Raw genomic sequence first — 16,741 nt, forward strand, 5'->3', positions numbered from 1 at the left:
ACAACCAATAATACTGTTAAAAAGAGGTGGTCTTAAAAATGTTAAACGACATGCGTGGAAAAATAGCAAAATCTTCGCAAATATATCGAGACGTTTACAAAGCCCCCACTGCATTTCGTTGGTTTACGTTTGCCGGTGTTGCTTTTGAAGTTCAGTGCGGGAAGACATACTAATTTAACACCACAAAAACAAATTGTAAACTGTGCCTTAGCAATTAAGACTATTTTGTAAGTATCACAGGTTTTAATTTAGAATGATAAATGAAAAATTGAATGAGTGGGAATTCCTATTTAAAATTTTTGTTTATATAACACCTGAATCAATAATTATGTGATGATCGTGCGGTTACAACATTGTTAGGTTAATTTAAATATTGATCCTTGGTACAACTGTTAAACGAACCGAATAAAAGCCAATAACGCGGATCAAAAACGCCGTTTATTAATTCATCGTCTGCGATAATAAAAAGCAAACAACAGGAACAATGCGCGCTTTTAATTAATTCAGAAAATGGTTTCAATTTTATGAGTTGTGATTTCTAGTAGTAAATTTTTTTTTGTACATTATATTTTATGGTTGTAATCGTGGTACTAAATTCCACGCAAGGAACTTAGGTTTAACCTTGAAACATCTGCCGGAAATAACGTCAAGATAATGAACAATTTGACCTAAACCTAGTCCCTGATCGTGAGGTAGTCGCTCGTGAGTTGTAGTTTGGCTGTAAGCCAAAGTTAAAATTTGCTAGGATTCCGTCGAGATGCAAAATCAATGAAATATCACGTAAAACTCATATAATTGGAAATAACAAGTTTTTATTGAAGTCGCCTTGTTTTTATGTTCTTCCTGTGACTTAATGGTAAAATAATTACGAAATGTAATTGTTACATAATTGTGTTTCAAGTGGTTAAGTTGGATCATGTGAAAATTTTTAGCCTTTGATTTAAAAAATAATGGCAGAATTTAAAAAATAATTATTTGTAACAGAAAAATCATTCATAAGAATTAGTTATGTACTGGCTGGTCCAAAACCATCGTTTGAATTGATGATTTTTATACTATTTTCTCCTGTCTCGCATGCCCAAATTGAATTTCATTCATTTTCGGGTATTCTGCACTATCGACATTTCATCTTAGGGCAAAATCAGAAACATTGGCATCAAGATTTAATATCCATATTTTGCGGCTAACATTGGTAGGGAAGTCAAATAAAATTGCACTAGATTAAAAGTCACCACCAGCTAAGGGATGAAATTTTGTACTTGAATATTTAACACTTTATATGGTGAAAGGGTAAAGATCTTCTAAAAAAACATATAAAATTTACCATGAAAAATGTTTGCGGTAGCTTAATTTTAGAATACCTATTTTAAATTTGACCTTTCGACTTTACTTTTGATGCAAAAACCTCGGAACTCAAGAAGCATAAATAAATATAATTTCCTACATGTGGAAAAATTTAAAGATATTTATACTGCGGATGGCGAGAATATGTCTTTAAGTCAACATTACATTCTAAAATTGGAGGATGTATTTGGAAAATATTTTTTGGGTAATAAAATCCAGCTTTTTCCGGTTAATTTTAATTAAATTTACTTACACATAATAGAACCTACAGAAATCGATATTAATTTGATCAGTTGGAGTCCATTACGACGAATTTTTTCTAATCAAAATCATTTTAAATTTTTGAATTGTGCTTTTCCGCGAGGTAAATTTCCATAACCATCGGTTTGAATCTGTTTATTTAACACAACAGTTTGCCTTGGAGGAAAGTACGTCTAATGTATGCTGATACTGTATTGTCTAGCAGTCGTAAATCGTCGTGTTAATGATAGAGAAAATTGAAAAAAAAAAGATAAACTCCTGGGTCACTTCATTGATTTTAATTACGAATTTGTGCGATGATAAAAAAACGATTAAACTGTTTTATAATACATAACTATAACAAATTACTGCCAAGCAGTAAAATTTTTACAACGAGTTTGAAAAATTCCTGTAATTCCACTGCAAAAATGCGTTGAATGAATTAGTGATTAAATGCGTGATCAAAGTCCAAGCGTAGCAATTTTTAAAACATTGACAAAATAAGGAATTGACGAACTTACGTATCAGTTTAAGCAGATGTTGGAGGTGTAATAAGATATTTTCAACACAAAGAGTGTGTTTTTTTTATTGCCCAATAGTTTACACAAAATGTGAAAATTAATCAACAATTGACATTGTAGTGTTCAATGTAATTTCTCAATTTGATTTTGGAACAATAAGTGTTTATTGTTTACCGTTAGAATTGGTCATTCAGTTCATATCTCAATTTTCAATTCCCTTGGAAATTATCGATCTAGAATCTGAAACCCAAATTTTTGTCGCTAGATGGCAAAGTCCCTAAAATCGTATTTATCTGTCGTAATTAAGTCAAGTATTCCCAGGCTTAAGTCGAGAAACTCCAGATTTTATGCTCCCTGGACCCGGTACATCTACAAATCGGAACTACTAGTTTATCTCCTGATTAGCTCAAGTGTAGAAATGTTGTTGATACTTTCACTTGGGACCCACTTGAGTTCTCGGAAGCAGTAGCTTGTTTTTTGCTACTGTTCGAAAACACTTTATTTTTTCAAGAATTTTCTGTACATATCCAAACAAATAAATATTTACGTATCGGCTCTTCTCTTAATTCTAGAACTCTTTGACGGTATTCTAAAAATATTCAAATCATGCAACCTGAAATAGCGCGGCTTTACCCAAGTTTGAGATTGTAATTAGCACCAGAGTAACTTTTAAGATTCCAGTTGTTTCCATCTGAATGACTTTCCTTTTATAGAATTCTAAGAAACTCCGGAAGCCTTCCCTAATTACCGGAATTAAATTGCTTGCATCAGCACCGATGATCGTGCCAATAACTGCAATAAATTTTCCACGATCCATTACACTTTTCTTGAAATCAATATAGCTTGAGCCAAGGTGAAATTTAATCCCCTTTGTATCAATTAATCTCTAAAGTGACCTAATACCCAAAGTATTGTTATCAATGGAAACAATTGTTGGTAAGGAGAATGAACCAATCATTTTTTAGAAAACACTAAAAATGTAATCTAGAATAACGTGTTTACCTGTTTATCTTATTTTTTTACCCTTCCGTTACTATAAATTTGATCGATACGCGGAGGTGTAACAGTATTGATTGAACTGTAAAGGTGTGTAGAAGTAAGCTTCAACTGCAACTTGTTGCAACATTTTACTTGGTTTCAGACGTTTCTGCATGAGGCAGGGGGGTTTTTCTGTATTCGCGTAATTGGGTTATGGACTCAGGTCTTAAACAAAGCAGGAAGCCAAATCCGAGAGAACATGCCTTCCCGCTATCAGCTGCTACTTTTTGGTAAGTTTGATATTAAATATTTACATAGTAAATAGCAACTAAGTGTATTTGTCGCCGCTGCACTTCAAACTCCCGCAAAAGTTTGGGATTATTCCAAAATGCTTGTTCGTCATGTTAAACGATGAGCAATTTGTTCATGATAGTTTATGAGCGACAAAATGATAAATTGTGTCATATATTCCGTATAGTAAACCGCAGTGATTGATAATCATGGAAATTACGTATAGACCGTGTTACTCGAAAAGACACTCGATTTTCTAGTGATCCTTCAAAAATAGGCCACTCTTGAAACTTTCCATAGATTGAGACGTGCAACCTTATCAGTAATTAGATGCAACTAGAGACAAGCTTGAGGACTGATTGTTTTAAATTTTTTTCACACCATAAACAGTTTATTGAAGATTCTTGAGCAATCGTTTCACAACAAGTCATTGCACTGTTGGTTTTTGTCGTAAACATTTTCTTATCGAGATCGATTGACTATTTTATTGACATTGGACGTGTTATTAAAAATCTGCGATTATACTTTGCATAAATTACTCTGAGTCACAATAAGTACTTTCATTTATCTATAATGATAGCGCTACAAACATAAATTGTTGTGGCACTACCGTTATAGAGTAACAGCATTTTTTGTTTATATTTTTGTATTCTATTGGTTTTAAATATCAGCACGAAATTAATTTATTTAAAGACATCTTTCAGTGGAGTCAAGCAAAACAATTCGCACGTGTTTTATTCATAAAAAATACGATTATTTAAATCGCATACGCCCAGTTATTTCAGTTTTAATTACGATGATCCTTTAGTCTTTTATTCGCTATTGTAAAGCGAGAGATAACTTTTTTATATCGACATAATGAGCGTAATCAATCTAAAACTGTTAATCCTTTTGTCTTGAAGCGATGGGATTAAACTACATATTTTTGTCGTCATTTTTAGATTTGATAAACTTCAGGCTTTATTTAAATGTCCAAATAATGACACCAGTATTAGATTGAACAATAAACTTTAGTTAAACGATTGAAATGTGCTCGTAAATTAGATAATTCGTTATCACTGCTTGTGTTAATACAACACGAGATTAATTAGAAAAATGTGTAGGTTTTATCAAGCGCATACTTCACGCTAATTAATCGGATGAGTAATTAATTTTCCCTTTTTCCTTTACAGGTATACTATTCCAACTTTCATTCAGGGCTTCAAGCGTGACTTAGAAGAGTCCGACTTGACAGAAACCCTGTCTGAGCATAAATCGAGCAAATTAGGAAATAAAATGGAAAAAGCTTGGAGAGCTGAAGAAGAAAAGGCCTTGAAGGCCAAACGTAAACCATCTTTGCAGAGAGTACTGTTTAAAGTTTTTGGTTTAGAATTTGTTTTTTATGGTATTGTTTTAGCACTGAGTGAAGCTATAAGGTGAGTTAAGATCCCAAACTCTTTTATATTCGTTAAATCTCTCACAAAGGATAATAAGAAATAATTGTATTTAGATTGAACCAGCCAATATGTTTGGGAAAACTACTTTCGTACTTTTCGGAGAAATCAGAGTTCGGTGGTGTACAAGAAAAATTCAAAGACCCCACGCAAAATCAAACGGAGTAAATATTCTTAGGGGTGTTGAATAGATGTAGTTCGTAGTTTTTTGAGTTTCTTGAGTTTCTTGTATATATAGCACCACTTTTTTAGTTTCTAGCACCCGCTTTTGCATGTTTTTTAGTTGATGTTTTCCCTTTACTACCTCCACGACATTGTTTCTACAATTTTTTATTTTTCAGAGTCGGACAACCTCTCGCTTTAGGACAATTGCTAGCTTTTTACCAACCTAGCAACACGGAAATTTCACAAACCGACGCGTACTGGTACGCCGCAGGGGTAGTTTTATGTTCCTTGATTAACATAGCCTTCACACACCCCTACATGATGGGTGTACAACACTTGGGGATGAAAATGAGAATCGGTTGTTGTTCCTTAATCTACCGAAAGTCGCTAAAATTGAGCAAGACTGCTCTTGGACACACCACTGCCGGTCAAGTTGTCAATTTACTATCCAACGATGTGAACAGATTCGACGTGGCCTTAATTTTTGCCCATCAGTTATGGGTGGGACCCGTTGAAACCATTATTTGTACTTACTTGATGTACTTACAAGTTGGATATTCAGCGGTCATCGGTGTTGCGTTCCTATTGATGTTCATACCATTGCAAAGTATGTGTTCAATTAGCTCTCCTTCTAGCTAATTGTTTTTTTTTAGTCTTTTTGGGGAAGAGGATCTCGGTGTTCCGTCTAAAAACTGCCCTAAGAACCGATGAAAGAGTCCGATTAATGAACGAGATCATCAGTGGGATTCAGGTCATCAAAATGTACGCTTGGGAGAAGCCGTTTGCTAAGCTCGTTTCGCTCGCGCGACGGTAATCTAACGTTATTACCTCATATTATGTTTAGTTCTTACTCTCTAATTCCAGGTTCGAAATTAAATCAATCCGGATCTCTTCATACATGCGTGGTATTACAATGTCTTTCATCATGTTCACGACCAGGCTGTCAATCTTTGCCAGCATCCTCGCATATGTACTTTTGGGTAATGGAATAACCGCCGAGAAAGTGTTTGTTTTGACGTCATTTTACAACATCTTGAGACAAACAATGACAGTGTTCTTCCCACAAGGCATCGCTCAAATTGCAGAGGCCCGCGTTTCCATCGGGAGACTCAACAGGTTCATGTTGTACGACGAGACCCAGATCGCGAAAGAACTGAGGAAGATTCAAGGAGAGAAATCGAAGGAAAACGGAGTCAGTGGCAATATTGGGGTCTTTATGAACGACGCCACGGCGAAGTGGAGCGAAGCCTCCACAGAGAACACTCTTAACAACATAAACGTGTCGGCGACTCCCGGAAAACTGCTGGCGGTAATTGGGCCTGTCGGGAGCGGCAAGAGCAGTCTCTTCCACGCTATCTTAAAAGAGCTGACTCTGTTGGAAGGGAGTCTCAATGTGAGCGGTGAGATTAGCTACGCGTCGCAAGAGCCGTGGCTGTTTGCCGGTACCGTCAGACAGAACATTCTTTTCGGACGTCCGATGGACAAGTTGAGATACAAGACAGTGGTTAAGAAATGTGCCTTAGAACGCGATTTCACTTTGTTGCCTTATGGAGATAAGACAATAGTGGGAGACCGAGGAGTTTCCTTAAGCGGAGGGCAAAGAGCGAGAATTAATCTCGCAAGAGCCGTTTACAAACAAGCAGATATTTACTTATTGGATGACCCATTATCCGCTGTTGACACCCACGTCGGTAAACAGTTATTCGACAATTGCATTGCAGGATACTTGAAAAGTAAAACCGTCATTTTAATCACTCACCAGCTCCAATATTTGAAAGAAGTCGACCACATTTTGTACCTAGACAACGGTAGTGTTAAAGCAGAAGGAAGTTTCAAAGAACTCCAGTCGTCAGGCTTGGATTTCACGAATTTACTTGGAAAGAACGTCGAAGAAGACGAAGAAGAGAAGAAACAAGAGGAGCTAATAAGACAAGGATCCATCAGAAGTATCGAATCGGTGGAAGAAGAGCCTAAGCAGGTGGAGGAACAGAAGAGTTCGGGCTCTGTAGGGGCCAAGGTCTACTTCGGATATTTCAAAGCCGGAGGTAACTGTTGCGTTATCTTTATTCTCTTCGCTTTGTTCCTTTTGGCGCAGCTCTTCATGAGTTTATCCGATTATTTTATTACTTATTGGGTGAACCTCGAACAAGAACACGACAAGAAGAATGAAGCTGAAACTTCCGTATTTGTGAATGATTACAACATTACGAAACGAGAGGTTGTCCCTAAAGCCAACGACACCGCGACTGATTTCTGGGATTTCGACCGCGAAACGTCCATCATTATCTACTCTGTTATTATCGGCGCTTTGATCATCATAACTCTATTGCGGTCTCTTACGTTCTTCTCGGTGTGTATGAGAGCATCGACTAGGCTTCATGACAACATGTTCGATAGTATTACTCGCGCTACCATGAGATTCTTTAATACTAACAGCGCTGGAAGAATCTTGAATCGTTTCTCGAAAGACATGGGATCCATCGATGAACTCTTGACGATCGCAATGATTGATTGCTTACAAATTGGTCTTGCACTTCTTGGGATCATCATCATGGTGGCGGTCGTAAGCCCGTGGCTAATGATCCCGACTGTGGGTGCTGCGATTATTTTCTACTTCTTGCGGATTTTCTACGTTCGCACCAGTAGAAATGTCAAACGACTGGAAGGAATTAGTGAGTCGAATTCGTTGGGTAATGACACTTTTGTAACTCTGATTTTATAGCTCGAAGTCCTGTTTTCTCTCATCTTAATGCGTCCCTGCAAGGTCTAACAACAATTAGAGCATTCGGTGCTCAAGAAATCTTGGAAAAGGAGTTTGATAACCATCAAGACTTGCATAGTTCCGCTTGGTATAGTTTTATCTCCACGTCCAGAGCGTTCGGGTACTCTCTGGATATAGTCTGCATGATCTACATCACGTTGGTAACCTTCAGCTTCTTGGTCATTGGAAATGGTAAATTTCCCTTTGTGTTAATTCTGTTCTGATGTTTAAATTGCAGAAAAATTCGGTGGTAATGTTGGTTTAGCCATCACCCAGGCTATAGGTTTAACGGGGATGTTCCAATGGGGCATGCGCCAGTCCACGGAGCTTGAAAATCAAATGACCTCCGTCGAAAGAGTCTTAGAATATAACAATATTGAACATGAGGCTAACTTGGAGTCACTCCCGGACAAGAAGCCTCCACCATCGTGGCCTGATCAAGGACAAATCGAATTCTACAACGTGTTCTTGCGCTACTTCCCTCAAGACCCTCCAGTTCTGAAAGACTTGAGCTTCACCATCAAACCCAGAGAAAAAATTGGAATTGTGGGTCGTACCGGTGCTGGAAAGTCGTCGTTGATTAACGCGATTTTCCAACTGACAGAAACCCAAGGAGCTGTGATAATCGATGGGGTTAACATAACAGAGATCGGATTGCACGACTTGAGATCCAAAATTTCAATCATCCCACAGGAACCAGTGCTTTTCTCCGGGACCATGAGGAAGAATTTAGATCCATTTGATGATTTCTCCGACAATGATTTGTGGCGCGCTTTGGAAGATGTCGAATTGAAGGACGTTGTCGCTGATTTAGCCGCAGGGTTGAATTCTAAGATGTCAGAAGGTGGTTCTAATTTCAGTGTGGGCCAAAGACAGCTTGTGTGTTTGGCTAGAGCGATTTTGCGGAACAACAGAATTCTTGTGTTGGATGAGGCTACCGCGAATATAGATCCTCAGACTGATGCGCTTATCCAGACTACCATTAGGAACAAATTCTCGGATTGCACGGTACTCACGATAGCTCACCGATTGCATACAGTCATGGATTCGGATAAAATACTTGTTATGGACGCTGGTTCCATGAGGGAGTTCGACCACGCTTATAATTTATTACAAGATACCAACAGTATACTATATGGGATGGTTCAACAGACCGGAAAAGCGATGGCCGAGACTTTATTCAACGTCTCTAAAGACAGCTTTGAGAAGTTGAAATCAGCTTAAGAATCAGTACTTACCATAAGAATCACTATTTTTGTAACAAATTTTGAAACAAATTTTACATTCTTGCTTGTATATTTATTTACATGAATAAAGCATTGTTGCACTAGCTGTGGAGGTTTTCTTCTATTTCCGACTTGACCCACACACCATCACCGGTAAAGTGGTGTTCTCTTTCAATGAAGTACAACGCTAAGTTTAGTATGTTTATTTGAGTTAAAGCGGAATTGGTTTCTTTCTCGTACTGTTTAGCTTGTGCTACGGCATTTTGTACTTTCTCTCTGAAAGGAACAAGTTAGGCTAGAATAAGTCGCTGGAGGTACTCACTTTGGATACAATAAAATGTAGATGACACCGAAAATCGCAGAAGTGGTGAACTTTTTCTCTTTAAGAAAAGAATACGTCTCTTGCATTGTCGTCAAAGGCACGAGGAGGTAGTAAGGGTGCTTCTTCAAGACGTCAAACTCATGGGCTTTTTTCTTGAAAGTAGCCTCCAAAAACGAATACGTGTCGGTGAAGCTGTTGATATCTTTTCCTTCTTTGATGTAGGTGTCGAACCTACCATCGTTTGTCCCTAATACCATGACGCTCGAGCACTTTAGTTGCAGGTTTTTTAAGAAAGCTAATCGTGATTTTGCCCGGTTTTGATGAACCACGAGTTTGAGGATGTTTGGATTATGTATTAAAACCTTGAAGTCTGAGATTCTTTTCAACTCCTGGAGCCGAAATTCTACGGTGTCTGGAGACAGGCAGAAGACGTTTAAGCGCCTAGATATTGCTTCTTCTGGAATGTTATGCTCCTAAAATGTACAAAATAATTGATTTAACAAAGTTCCGCGCTGGAGAAGTGAACAGTCTTCAAAACCCTTTTGATTTTTTCTGATTCTTTGAAAGTTGCTTAGCTCTTTCTTGGAGCAAAATGGGATCAGGAATAGGAGGCAATGACTGCTCACTTCTTCAGCACAATTTCTTTCCCAGCAGTACCTTCAGTGCATTGTATATCCGTTGAACACTATCAGGAGCCGCCGTCATAAGCTTTGGATACTGCCTGATCGCTTTTTTAATATCAACCCCAGCTAACTTCGGAAATTTCTCCAACAAGCCTTGGGTACCCTTTGGATATGCCTGTAGTATATACCCATATTTCAACATCTTTTCTTTTGGAAATCCCAACTCTTCCGCGCGTTTAATGTTTTCGCACAAATACCGAAAACTCTTTCTTTGAATCTGTTCATGAGTCTTTAGTAATTTTAGAATATCTTCTTTCGCTACGTCTAGACGCCAAGCTACAAAAAATGGTAAAAAAAAGCATTACTGCTTGAAGAATTTACATAAATACTCAATTAAGATTCTTTCATGGACACCATTCCAAGAGACTGAATCATCGCCTGTTTCAACGTAAAAACCTTCAGGACGCGGATCTAAATGTCGGATAAAACTGTCTACGACGTTTGTTTGTTGGGCTATCAGACCTATTTCTTTGAGCGTGTGGACGTCGCGGCGGCAAAAAGTGCGAAACCTTAAATATTCATGGAAATTAATAAAATAAAAAGTTGCTTCTTACTTTGATAACGTTTCTAGTGTTATCTCAGTGAATCCCCCTTCTGCCATCACAGTGTAATGTTGATCTAAAGTAATGGGGTGCGTGCGGAAAATTGGCGGATTTTTTAACATTTCATTTTTAGTAAAACCATGTTCTTCACAAAACTTTACCACTTTCTGGAGAATTACAGGATCTATTTTGTCCAACTTATGTCGTTGAATATAAGTCGTTGCTTTATAGTGGTGGAGTTCTAAAGAAATTCAGGCAGTTGGACTACATTTCAGGGGTAAAACTTACCGAAGGAGTATTTAAATAACTTATAATTGGCTTCATAATTAGAAATGAACCTTTTTATGTCAAGAGTGTGGCAATTAATTTGTCTGAGGATTTTATTTAATAAATTAATAGTCATTGGAGTTTTTCTTAAAAGTGGAGATTGCAGAGGTTATGTTTTGATTGGTTTTGATTGCTCTAACCTCCAAAATAGCGCACATGTCAACTTGACAAGAACTAAAGTTTGATTGGTTGCATATCTACAGGGGCATAGTTTTCAAAAAGCACAATCACAAGATTTTATTATTGACCAAAACTGGCTTATAATTTTTAATAAATAAACTTAACATATTTTATTACAAAAATACATTGCACCATTTGTAGATAGACTTTAGTACGTTTTTTCCGATTTTTTTCTGTATCTTGTAAGCCACTGGGGTTTGTTAATTGGACAACTTAAAAAGATTTGGTTTTTAAAAAGATTTCATGTTTGCATAAATTGGGAAAAATACGCATCTTATGCAAAAATAAAAAGCCACAATAAGACTTGTAACCGTGTATTACAAAAAACATATATCGATTCATACACTTTTCTACTCTGTTTTTCCACCCCAATTTCCTTTCCCAAACATTCCAATATTACAAAATATTCTCAGCGATAAATAATAAATAATTTCAATCAGTGACAGAGTTGAAAAACCGATAAACAAACCCAAAAGACCACCAATGTTGGCCAAGAAATCTGTAAACCCATACAGCTCGTTTCGTTCGGAGTTTATAAACTGGTTTCCTTTGAAAAATACTTGCAACATGGACATTTTCAGTCTGGAAACAAAAAGGTAATCGTAAATCCTTAACACGACGTCTTACTTCTTGTCTGTTAAGTTGATTGATGGGTGCCTGTTATGTTTATAAGTGGTCCTCCAGTCCCATTCGGCTTGGGTATTTTCAATATCGTATTGCATGGAAGTACAAATTGGAAGGCATTTACAGTCTGGAATGTCTTCGAATTCGTTTGATTCAATATTACTCATCTTGTTGATTTTTTTCTGGATGTCCCCTCGTTGCATTGTATCTATAAATTAATACTGTAGTACCAATTCTCTCTAAATTCTCAAAAACTAAATTTCTTGGTATTTACGGATAGCGTTGGTGAGACAGTGGTGACTCCCGGCGCCACAAATCAGGGTTCCTGTTTCTCCTGTAAAAAACACTGTGTATTCAACATTTTTGTACCCTCTGAAAACAAACTTGGAACATAAAATGGAACACATCCACACTGCTGTAAGGTATAGTTTGCCCGACACTCAATAACACAATTAGTTTGAGTATAAACACTGAAGAATTTCAAGGGCCGTTCTGAAGGAAATTGACAGTTTCTTCGCTGTGGACTATAATGTTGTACGTCGTGTGAGGTGGTCATTATAATTGGGGCTATTCCAGCCTTCGCTACTTTGTCCACAGGAACAACAAAGTGTTGGTGTTTCACTCTTGGAATTACTTCGGGATTCGCAATTTCGACCTTAAATCCTTTGACTGAAGTTCCACACGTGTAGTCAAGATCATCTTCATGGACTTTTAACTTAATTTCCAAGGCGTAAGGGATTCCCGCATAAAGAGCGCGTCGAGGGTAAGCTTGGATACTAGCTGTTTTCTTATAGCCCCATTCGATGTTCCAGTCATCAGTGACTGTCGTTTTGTGGTAGTGCTTATGGTGGGCACTAAAATCAGTCTAAAATTTTGATTTAGTTCGAAGCAAAAATCTTACACAACGTTTGATAGAATTAGAGTTCTGTCCATCATATTGAAAGTGTAGCAAATTCCGTCGTCCGTAATGATAGGAACGAAGAGCTCCGAGCAATTGTACTTCTCCGCCAAGAACCTACAGTCGAACGAGTTTTCGTAGAAGTTAGGTTGCACTTCTTCAAAGAAATCCAGCATTCTTTCGTCAGCAAACTTCCCACACTTGTAATCCACGTCCAAGTTCGTGTCACAGATGTACGATAAGTACCCAAACTTCCGCTCTCTGTCAAGACAGTAGTAGGTTCCCAAAAATTAAAAACGAAACTTACTCATCATCCGTCAAGCTTAAATTGTCTTGTTTCCGGTGTAAGTAGTAAGTGTAGTTAAAAACAGACGTTCTTGTTTTGGACTCCGGGCAAATCGTCACCGCCGGAAACGGAATCATCCAAACCGGAGTTTCTTTTGTTGCAAAGCTCACAATTACTGGAGATGTCTGCCATTTAATATACGTGTTTGACATCAAATACATACAGTAACTTAAAGATAACAAGATACTGATGGCCCACCACAACCTGAAAAACTTTGTAAGTATCTCCAGAAACTGCCACAATTTTCGTTACTTTTCTATCAGTGTTCGCCTTTCTCCGAAGTAGCGAATACCGTGGATGGTACCGGAAGAACAGTATTCTTCCGTGTAGTTAAGAAGATTTTCTCCATGGGAATAGTTTCGTTTTCCATCTTCTTTACTTGTATGCTTGTTGTCACCGAGTTGTAAATCACCTCTTTCGCTACCGACACAGATTCGGAACACTGTCATGTTGCACTCTGATGGTTGTACTAAGCTTTGCCGCGCAAAGATGAAGGAAGAATCTCCGAATTGGAGACGAGGATGTTTTTTTTGGAAACCTTGAACTTTCTTGGTTTTTGGCTAATTACATCACTAAATTCTTTATTGGACTCTTTAATGGGAATCGTGGTAGAAATTGTCCATAATTTACATCTTAATTGCATTGCGGAAAGACATAATAAGACATAGTTGGGGCTATTTTAGCATGACACACCGTTGTGTTGTAAAAAGTGTTTTTATATCTCCCTTAACTTAGGAGGCAAACATGTAAGTGATAAGCGGTCCGCCTTACCTTGAGATGATGTTAATTTATTCTTTGTTTACTACGAGAATTCCGGTCCTGGATTTCAAATATCTGTGGTCTCCTAGAGGCTATAAAAAAATTTCAGCACTCTAATTAGTTAGTGATGGTAATGAGATAACGAGGTATAGTTTATAAAAATTTCTTGTGAAATAAATTACCAGGAGAGCTCAAAAAGTGTACCAATTTTACAAATTTGGTGAAAATATTTAAAATGAATTTATGCAAATCTGATCATAAAAATTATTAAGATACAGGTTTTGCACTTAATAATTTTTTTGAAGACTCTACTAGTTTGGAATTTCTTGTGGCAATTTATAAACATTTTCTGTTAAGGCAAAATATGCTTTACCTGAAGCATCAGGTTTTATAAAATTAAATCCAAAAAAAAGTTTAAGATTACATATAATTGATTAACTTGTTAATGTAAAATGAAAAACCTCAACACGATTTGTAACTGTTTATTACAAAAAAATTATAGCTCGATTTACACGCTTTTTCTAGTCCGTTTTTCCACCCCAATTTCCTCTCCCGAACATTCCGATATTACAAAATATCCTCAGCGATAAATAATAAATAATCTCAACCATTGACAGAGCCGAGAAGCCTATAAACAAACCCAAAAGACCACCAACGTTGGCCAAAAAGTCTGTAAATCCATACAGCTCGTTCCGTTCAGAGTTTATAAACTGGTTTCCTTTGAAAAATACTTGCAACATGGACATTTTCATTCTGGAAACATAAATCTAACCGTACATTCTCAACACTACGGGTCTTACTTCTTGTCTGTTATGTTGACTGATGGGTGCTTGTTATATCTATAAGTGGTCCTCCAGTCAAAATTGGCTTGGGTATTTTCAATATTATAGTACATGGAAGTGCAAATTGGAAGGCATTTACAGTCTGGAATGTCATCGTGTTCGTTTGATTTAATTTTACGCATCTTATTGATTCTCTTCTGGATTCCCCCTCTTTGCATTTTATCTATGAATTAACATTGTTGTCCTAATTCTCTCTAATTTTTCAAAACTAACTTTCTTGATACTTACGGATCGCGTTGCTGAGACAGTGGTGACTTTCGGCGCCACAAATTGGAACTCCTGCTTCTCCTGCAAAAAACGGTATGTAGATTCAACGATTTTACACTCTTTGAAAACGAACTTGGGACATAAAAAGGAACACACCCACATTGAGACATGGTAAAGTTTGCCCGACACTCTATAGCACAGTTATTTTGAGTATAGACACTAAAGTACTTCAAGGGTCGTTCTGAAGGAAAGTGGCAATTTCTTCTCAGTGGACTGTATTGCTTTACATCGTGTGAGGTGGTCATCATATCGGGGGCTATCCCAGCCTTTGCCACTCTGTTCAATGGAATAACAAAGTGTTGGTGTTTCACTCTCGGGAGTCTTTGGGGGTGCGCAATTTGAACCTTAAAACCTTTGACTGAAGTTCCGCAAGTGTAGTCAATATCATCTTCATGCACTTTTAACTTGATTTGCAAGGAATAGGGGATTCCCGCAAAGAGGGCGCGGCGTGGGTAAGTTTCAATATCAGATGTTGTGTTGTAGCCCCATTCGATGCTCCAGTCATTAGAAACTGTCGTTTTATGGTAGTTTTTATGATGAGCACTAAAATTAGACTTTAGTTTTGACTTAGGTCGAAGCAAAAATCTTACACAATGTTTGATAGAATTTGAGTTCTGTCCATTATATTAAAAGTGTAGCAAATACCGTCGTCCGTAATGATAGGAACGAAGAGTTCCGAGCAATTGTACTTCTCCCCCAAGTACTTACAATCGAACGAGTTTTCGTAGAAGTTAGGTTGCACTTCTTCAAAGAAATCCAGCATTCTCTCGTCTGCAAATTTCCCGGACTTGTATTCCACGTCTAAGTTTGTGTCACAGATGTACGACAAGTACCCGAATTTCCGCTCTCTATCAAAATAGTAATTGGTACTCGAAAATTAAAACTGCAACTTACTCATCGTCCGTCAAGCTTAAGTTAGCTTGTTTCCGGTGCAAGTAGTAAGTGTAGTTAAAAAGAGACGTCCTCGTTTTTGACTCTGGGCAAATCGTCACCGCCGGAAACGGAATCATCCAAACCGGAGTTTCTCTCGTTGCAAAACTTACAATTACTGGAGATGTCTGCCACTTAATATACGTGTTTGTGATCAAATAAATACAGAAACACAAAGATAGCAAAATGCTGATGGCCCACCACAACCTGAAAAACTTTGTACGTACTTCTAGAAACTCCCATAATTTTGGTTACTTTTCTATGAGTGTTCGTCTTTCTCCGAAGTAGCGAATACCGTGGATTGTACCGGAGGAACAGTACTCTTCCGTGTAGTTACAGAGATTTTCTCCACAGGAATAGTTCCGTTTTCCGTCTTCTTTACTTGTATGTTTGGTGTCATCGAGTTGTAAATCACCTCTTTCGCTACCAACACACATTCGGAGCACTGTCATGTTGGATTTTAATGGTTATGACTAAGCTTTACCACGCAAAGATGCAGGATGACTCTCCGAACCGGTGAGCAGGATGGTTGTTTAGGAAACCTTGAACTTTCTTCGTTTCTGGCTAATTCCATCAGTAAATTATTTATTGGAGTTATCGTTGTTTAAATTGAAAATTGTGTTAAATTATCTCTTTAATGAGAATCGTGGTAGAAATTGTCTGTAATTTACACCTTAATTGTTTTGTGGTAAGAAATAATAAGGCATAGTTGGGGCTATTTTGGCATGACACAGCACTGTGTTTTAAAAAGTGTTTTTCTATCCCCCTTAAATTAGGAGGTGAACCTGTAAGTGATAAGCCGTCTGCCTTACCTTGAGATGATGTTAATATTTTCTTTGTTTACGACGAGAGTTCCGGTCGTAGATTTTAAATGTCTGTGGTCTCCCAGAGGCTATAAAACTAAGTAAGAGAATTTCAGCACATTAATTTGTTACTGATGGTAATGAGATAATGAGGTATAGTTTATAAAAAATCTCTTAACTCTTAATGTGAAATGAATTACCAGGAGAGCTCGAAAAGTAAACCAACCTTAAATTTTAGTGAAAATACTTAACATAAATT

The 16,741-nt window shown here is 37.4% G+C and overlaps 4 protein-coding genes across 7 annotated transcripts; 1 reads left to right on the forward strand and 3 right to left on the reverse strand.

Moving 5' to 3' along the window:
- The first annotated feature begins 134 nt into the window (after window positions 1–134).
- LOC148175028 (putative multidrug resistance-associated protein lethal(2)03659) lies at window positions 135–9,065 on the forward strand. 2 transcript variants are annotated; one of them, XM_088035715.1, is made up of 9 exons: window positions 135–227; window positions 3,247–3,373; window positions 4,547–4,789; window positions 4,864–4,971; window positions 5,149–5,579; window positions 5,626–5,782; window positions 5,837–7,644; window positions 7,695–7,925; window positions 7,972–9,065. In XM_088035715.1, the coding sequence occupies exons 2-9, from the start codon at window positions 3,297–3,299 to the stop codon at window positions 8,955–8,957; spliced, it is 4,041 nt and encodes a 1,346-aa protein (XP_087891841.1). In that variant the 5' UTR covers window positions 135–227; window positions 3,247–3,296; the 3' UTR covers window positions 8,958–9,065. The 2 variants fall into 2 exon arrangements, with proteins under 2 accessions (XP_087891841.1, XP_087891842.1); XM_088035716.1 differs by lacking the exon at window positions 4,864–4,971.
- On the reverse strand, window positions 9,011–10,979 carry mTerf5 (mitochondrial transcription termination factor 5). The gene is made up of 6 exons (XM_088035717.1): window positions 10,795–10,979; window positions 10,519–10,747; window positions 10,286–10,473; window positions 9,939–10,240; window positions 9,282–9,754; window positions 9,011–9,235 (listed from the first exon to the last, which is right to left on the reverse strand). The coding sequence occupies exons 1-6, from the start codon at window positions 10,907–10,909 to the stop codon at window positions 9,061–9,063; spliced, it is 1,482 nt and encodes a 493-aa protein (XP_087891843.1). The 5' UTR covers window positions 10,910–10,979; the 3' UTR covers window positions 9,011–9,060.
- Window positions 10,980–11,363: 384 nt separating this feature from the next.
- On the reverse strand, window positions 11,364–13,485 carry LOC148175030 (pickpocket protein 28-like). The gene is made up of 7 exons (XM_088036726.1): window positions 13,134–13,485; window positions 12,843–13,085; window positions 12,539–12,796; window positions 12,022–12,491; window positions 11,912–11,971; window positions 11,641–11,845; window positions 11,364–11,595 (listed from the first exon to the last, which is right to left on the reverse strand). Exons 1-7 carry the CDS (start codon window positions 13,328–13,330, stop codon window positions 11,364–11,366), a joined length of 1,665 nt encoding a protein of 554 aa, XP_087892852.1. The 5' UTR covers window positions 13,331–13,485.
- Window positions 13,486–14,107: 622 nt separating this feature from the next.
- LOC148175031 (pickpocket protein 28-like) lies at window positions 14,108–16,563 on the reverse strand. 3 transcript variants are annotated; one of them, XM_088035856.1, is made up of 8 exons: window positions 16,492–16,563; window positions 15,935–16,243; window positions 15,644–15,886; window positions 15,340–15,597; window positions 14,823–15,292; window positions 14,696–14,770; window positions 14,441–14,645; window positions 14,108–14,393 (listed from the first exon to the last, which is right to left on the reverse strand). In XM_088035856.1, the coding sequence occupies exons 2-8, from the start codon at window positions 16,129–16,131 to the stop codon at window positions 14,162–14,164; spliced, it is 1,680 nt and encodes a 559-aa protein (XP_087891982.1). In that variant the 5' UTR covers window positions 16,132–16,243; window positions 16,492–16,563; the 3' UTR covers window positions 14,108–14,161. The 3 variants fall into 3 exon arrangements, with proteins under 3 accessions (XP_087891982.1, XP_087891983.1, XP_087891981.1); XM_088035857.1 differs by having other exon boundaries at window positions 14,711–14,770; window positions 15,935–16,526; XM_088035855.1 differs by having other exon boundaries at window positions 15,935–16,526.
- Window positions 16,564–16,741: the final 178 nt, after the last annotated feature.

The sequence above is a fragment of the Gnatocerus cornutus genome, chromosome 5, assembly GCF_029298725.1.
Source record: "Gnatocerus cornutus isolate USDA-ARS CGAHR chromosome 5, icGnaCorn1.1, whole genome shotgun sequence".
Taxonomy (NCBI): Eukaryota; Metazoa; Arthropoda; class Insecta; order Coleoptera; family Tenebrionidae; genus Gnatocerus; species Gnatocerus cornutus.

Bases quoted from the DNA above. Each gene is read 5' to 3' on its own strand.
- LOC148175028 (XM_088035715.1), top strand. From the start codon at position 3,297: ATGGACTCAGGTCTTAAACAAAGCAGGAAGCCAAATCCGAGAGAACAT. The intron at 5,580-5,625 runs GTATGTGTTCAA...GTTTTTTTTTAG, and splicing joins GATGTTCATACCATTGCAAA to TCTTTTTGGGGAAGAGGATC. The intron at 5,783-5,836 runs GTAATCTAACGT...CTCTAATTCCAG, and splicing joins CTCGTTTCGCTCGCGCGACG to GTTCGAAATTAAATCAATCC.
- mTerf5 (XM_088035717.1), bottom strand. From the start codon at position 10,909: ATGACTATTAATTTATTAAATAAAATCCTCAGACAAATTAATTGCCAC. The intron at 10,241-10,285 runs GTAAATTCTTCA...CATTTTTTGTAG, and splicing joins AATCTTAATTGAGTATTTAT to CTTGGCGTCTAGACGTAGCG. The intron at 9,755-9,938 runs GTACTGCTGGGA...TGTACATTTTAG, and splicing joins GGATATACAATGCACTGAAG to GAGCATAACATTCCAGAAGA.
- LOC148175030 (XM_088036726.1), bottom strand. From the start codon at position 13,330: ATGACAGTGTTCCGAATCTGTGTCGGTAGCGAAAGAGGTGATTTACAA. The intron at 12,797-12,842 runs GTAAGTTTCGTT...CTGTCTTGACAG, and splicing joins TTAAGCTTGACGGATGATGA to AGAGCGGAAGTTTGGGTACT. The intron at 11,972-12,021 runs GTTTGTTTTCAG...TGTTTTTTACAG, and splicing joins TGTTCCATTTTATGTTCCAA to GAGAAACAGGAACCCTGATT.
- LOC148175031 (XM_088035856.1), bottom strand. From the start codon at position 16,131: ATGACAGTGCTCCGAATGTGTGTTGGTAGCGAAAGAGGTGATTTACAA. The intron at 15,598-15,643 runs GTAAGTTGCAGT...CTATTTTGATAG, and splicing joins TTAAGCTTGACGGACGATGA to AGAGCGGAAATTCGGGTACT. The intron at 14,771-14,822 runs GTTCGTTTTCAA...CGTTTTTTGCAG, and splicing joins TGTTCCTTTTTATGTCCCAA to GAGAAGCAGGAGTTCCAATT.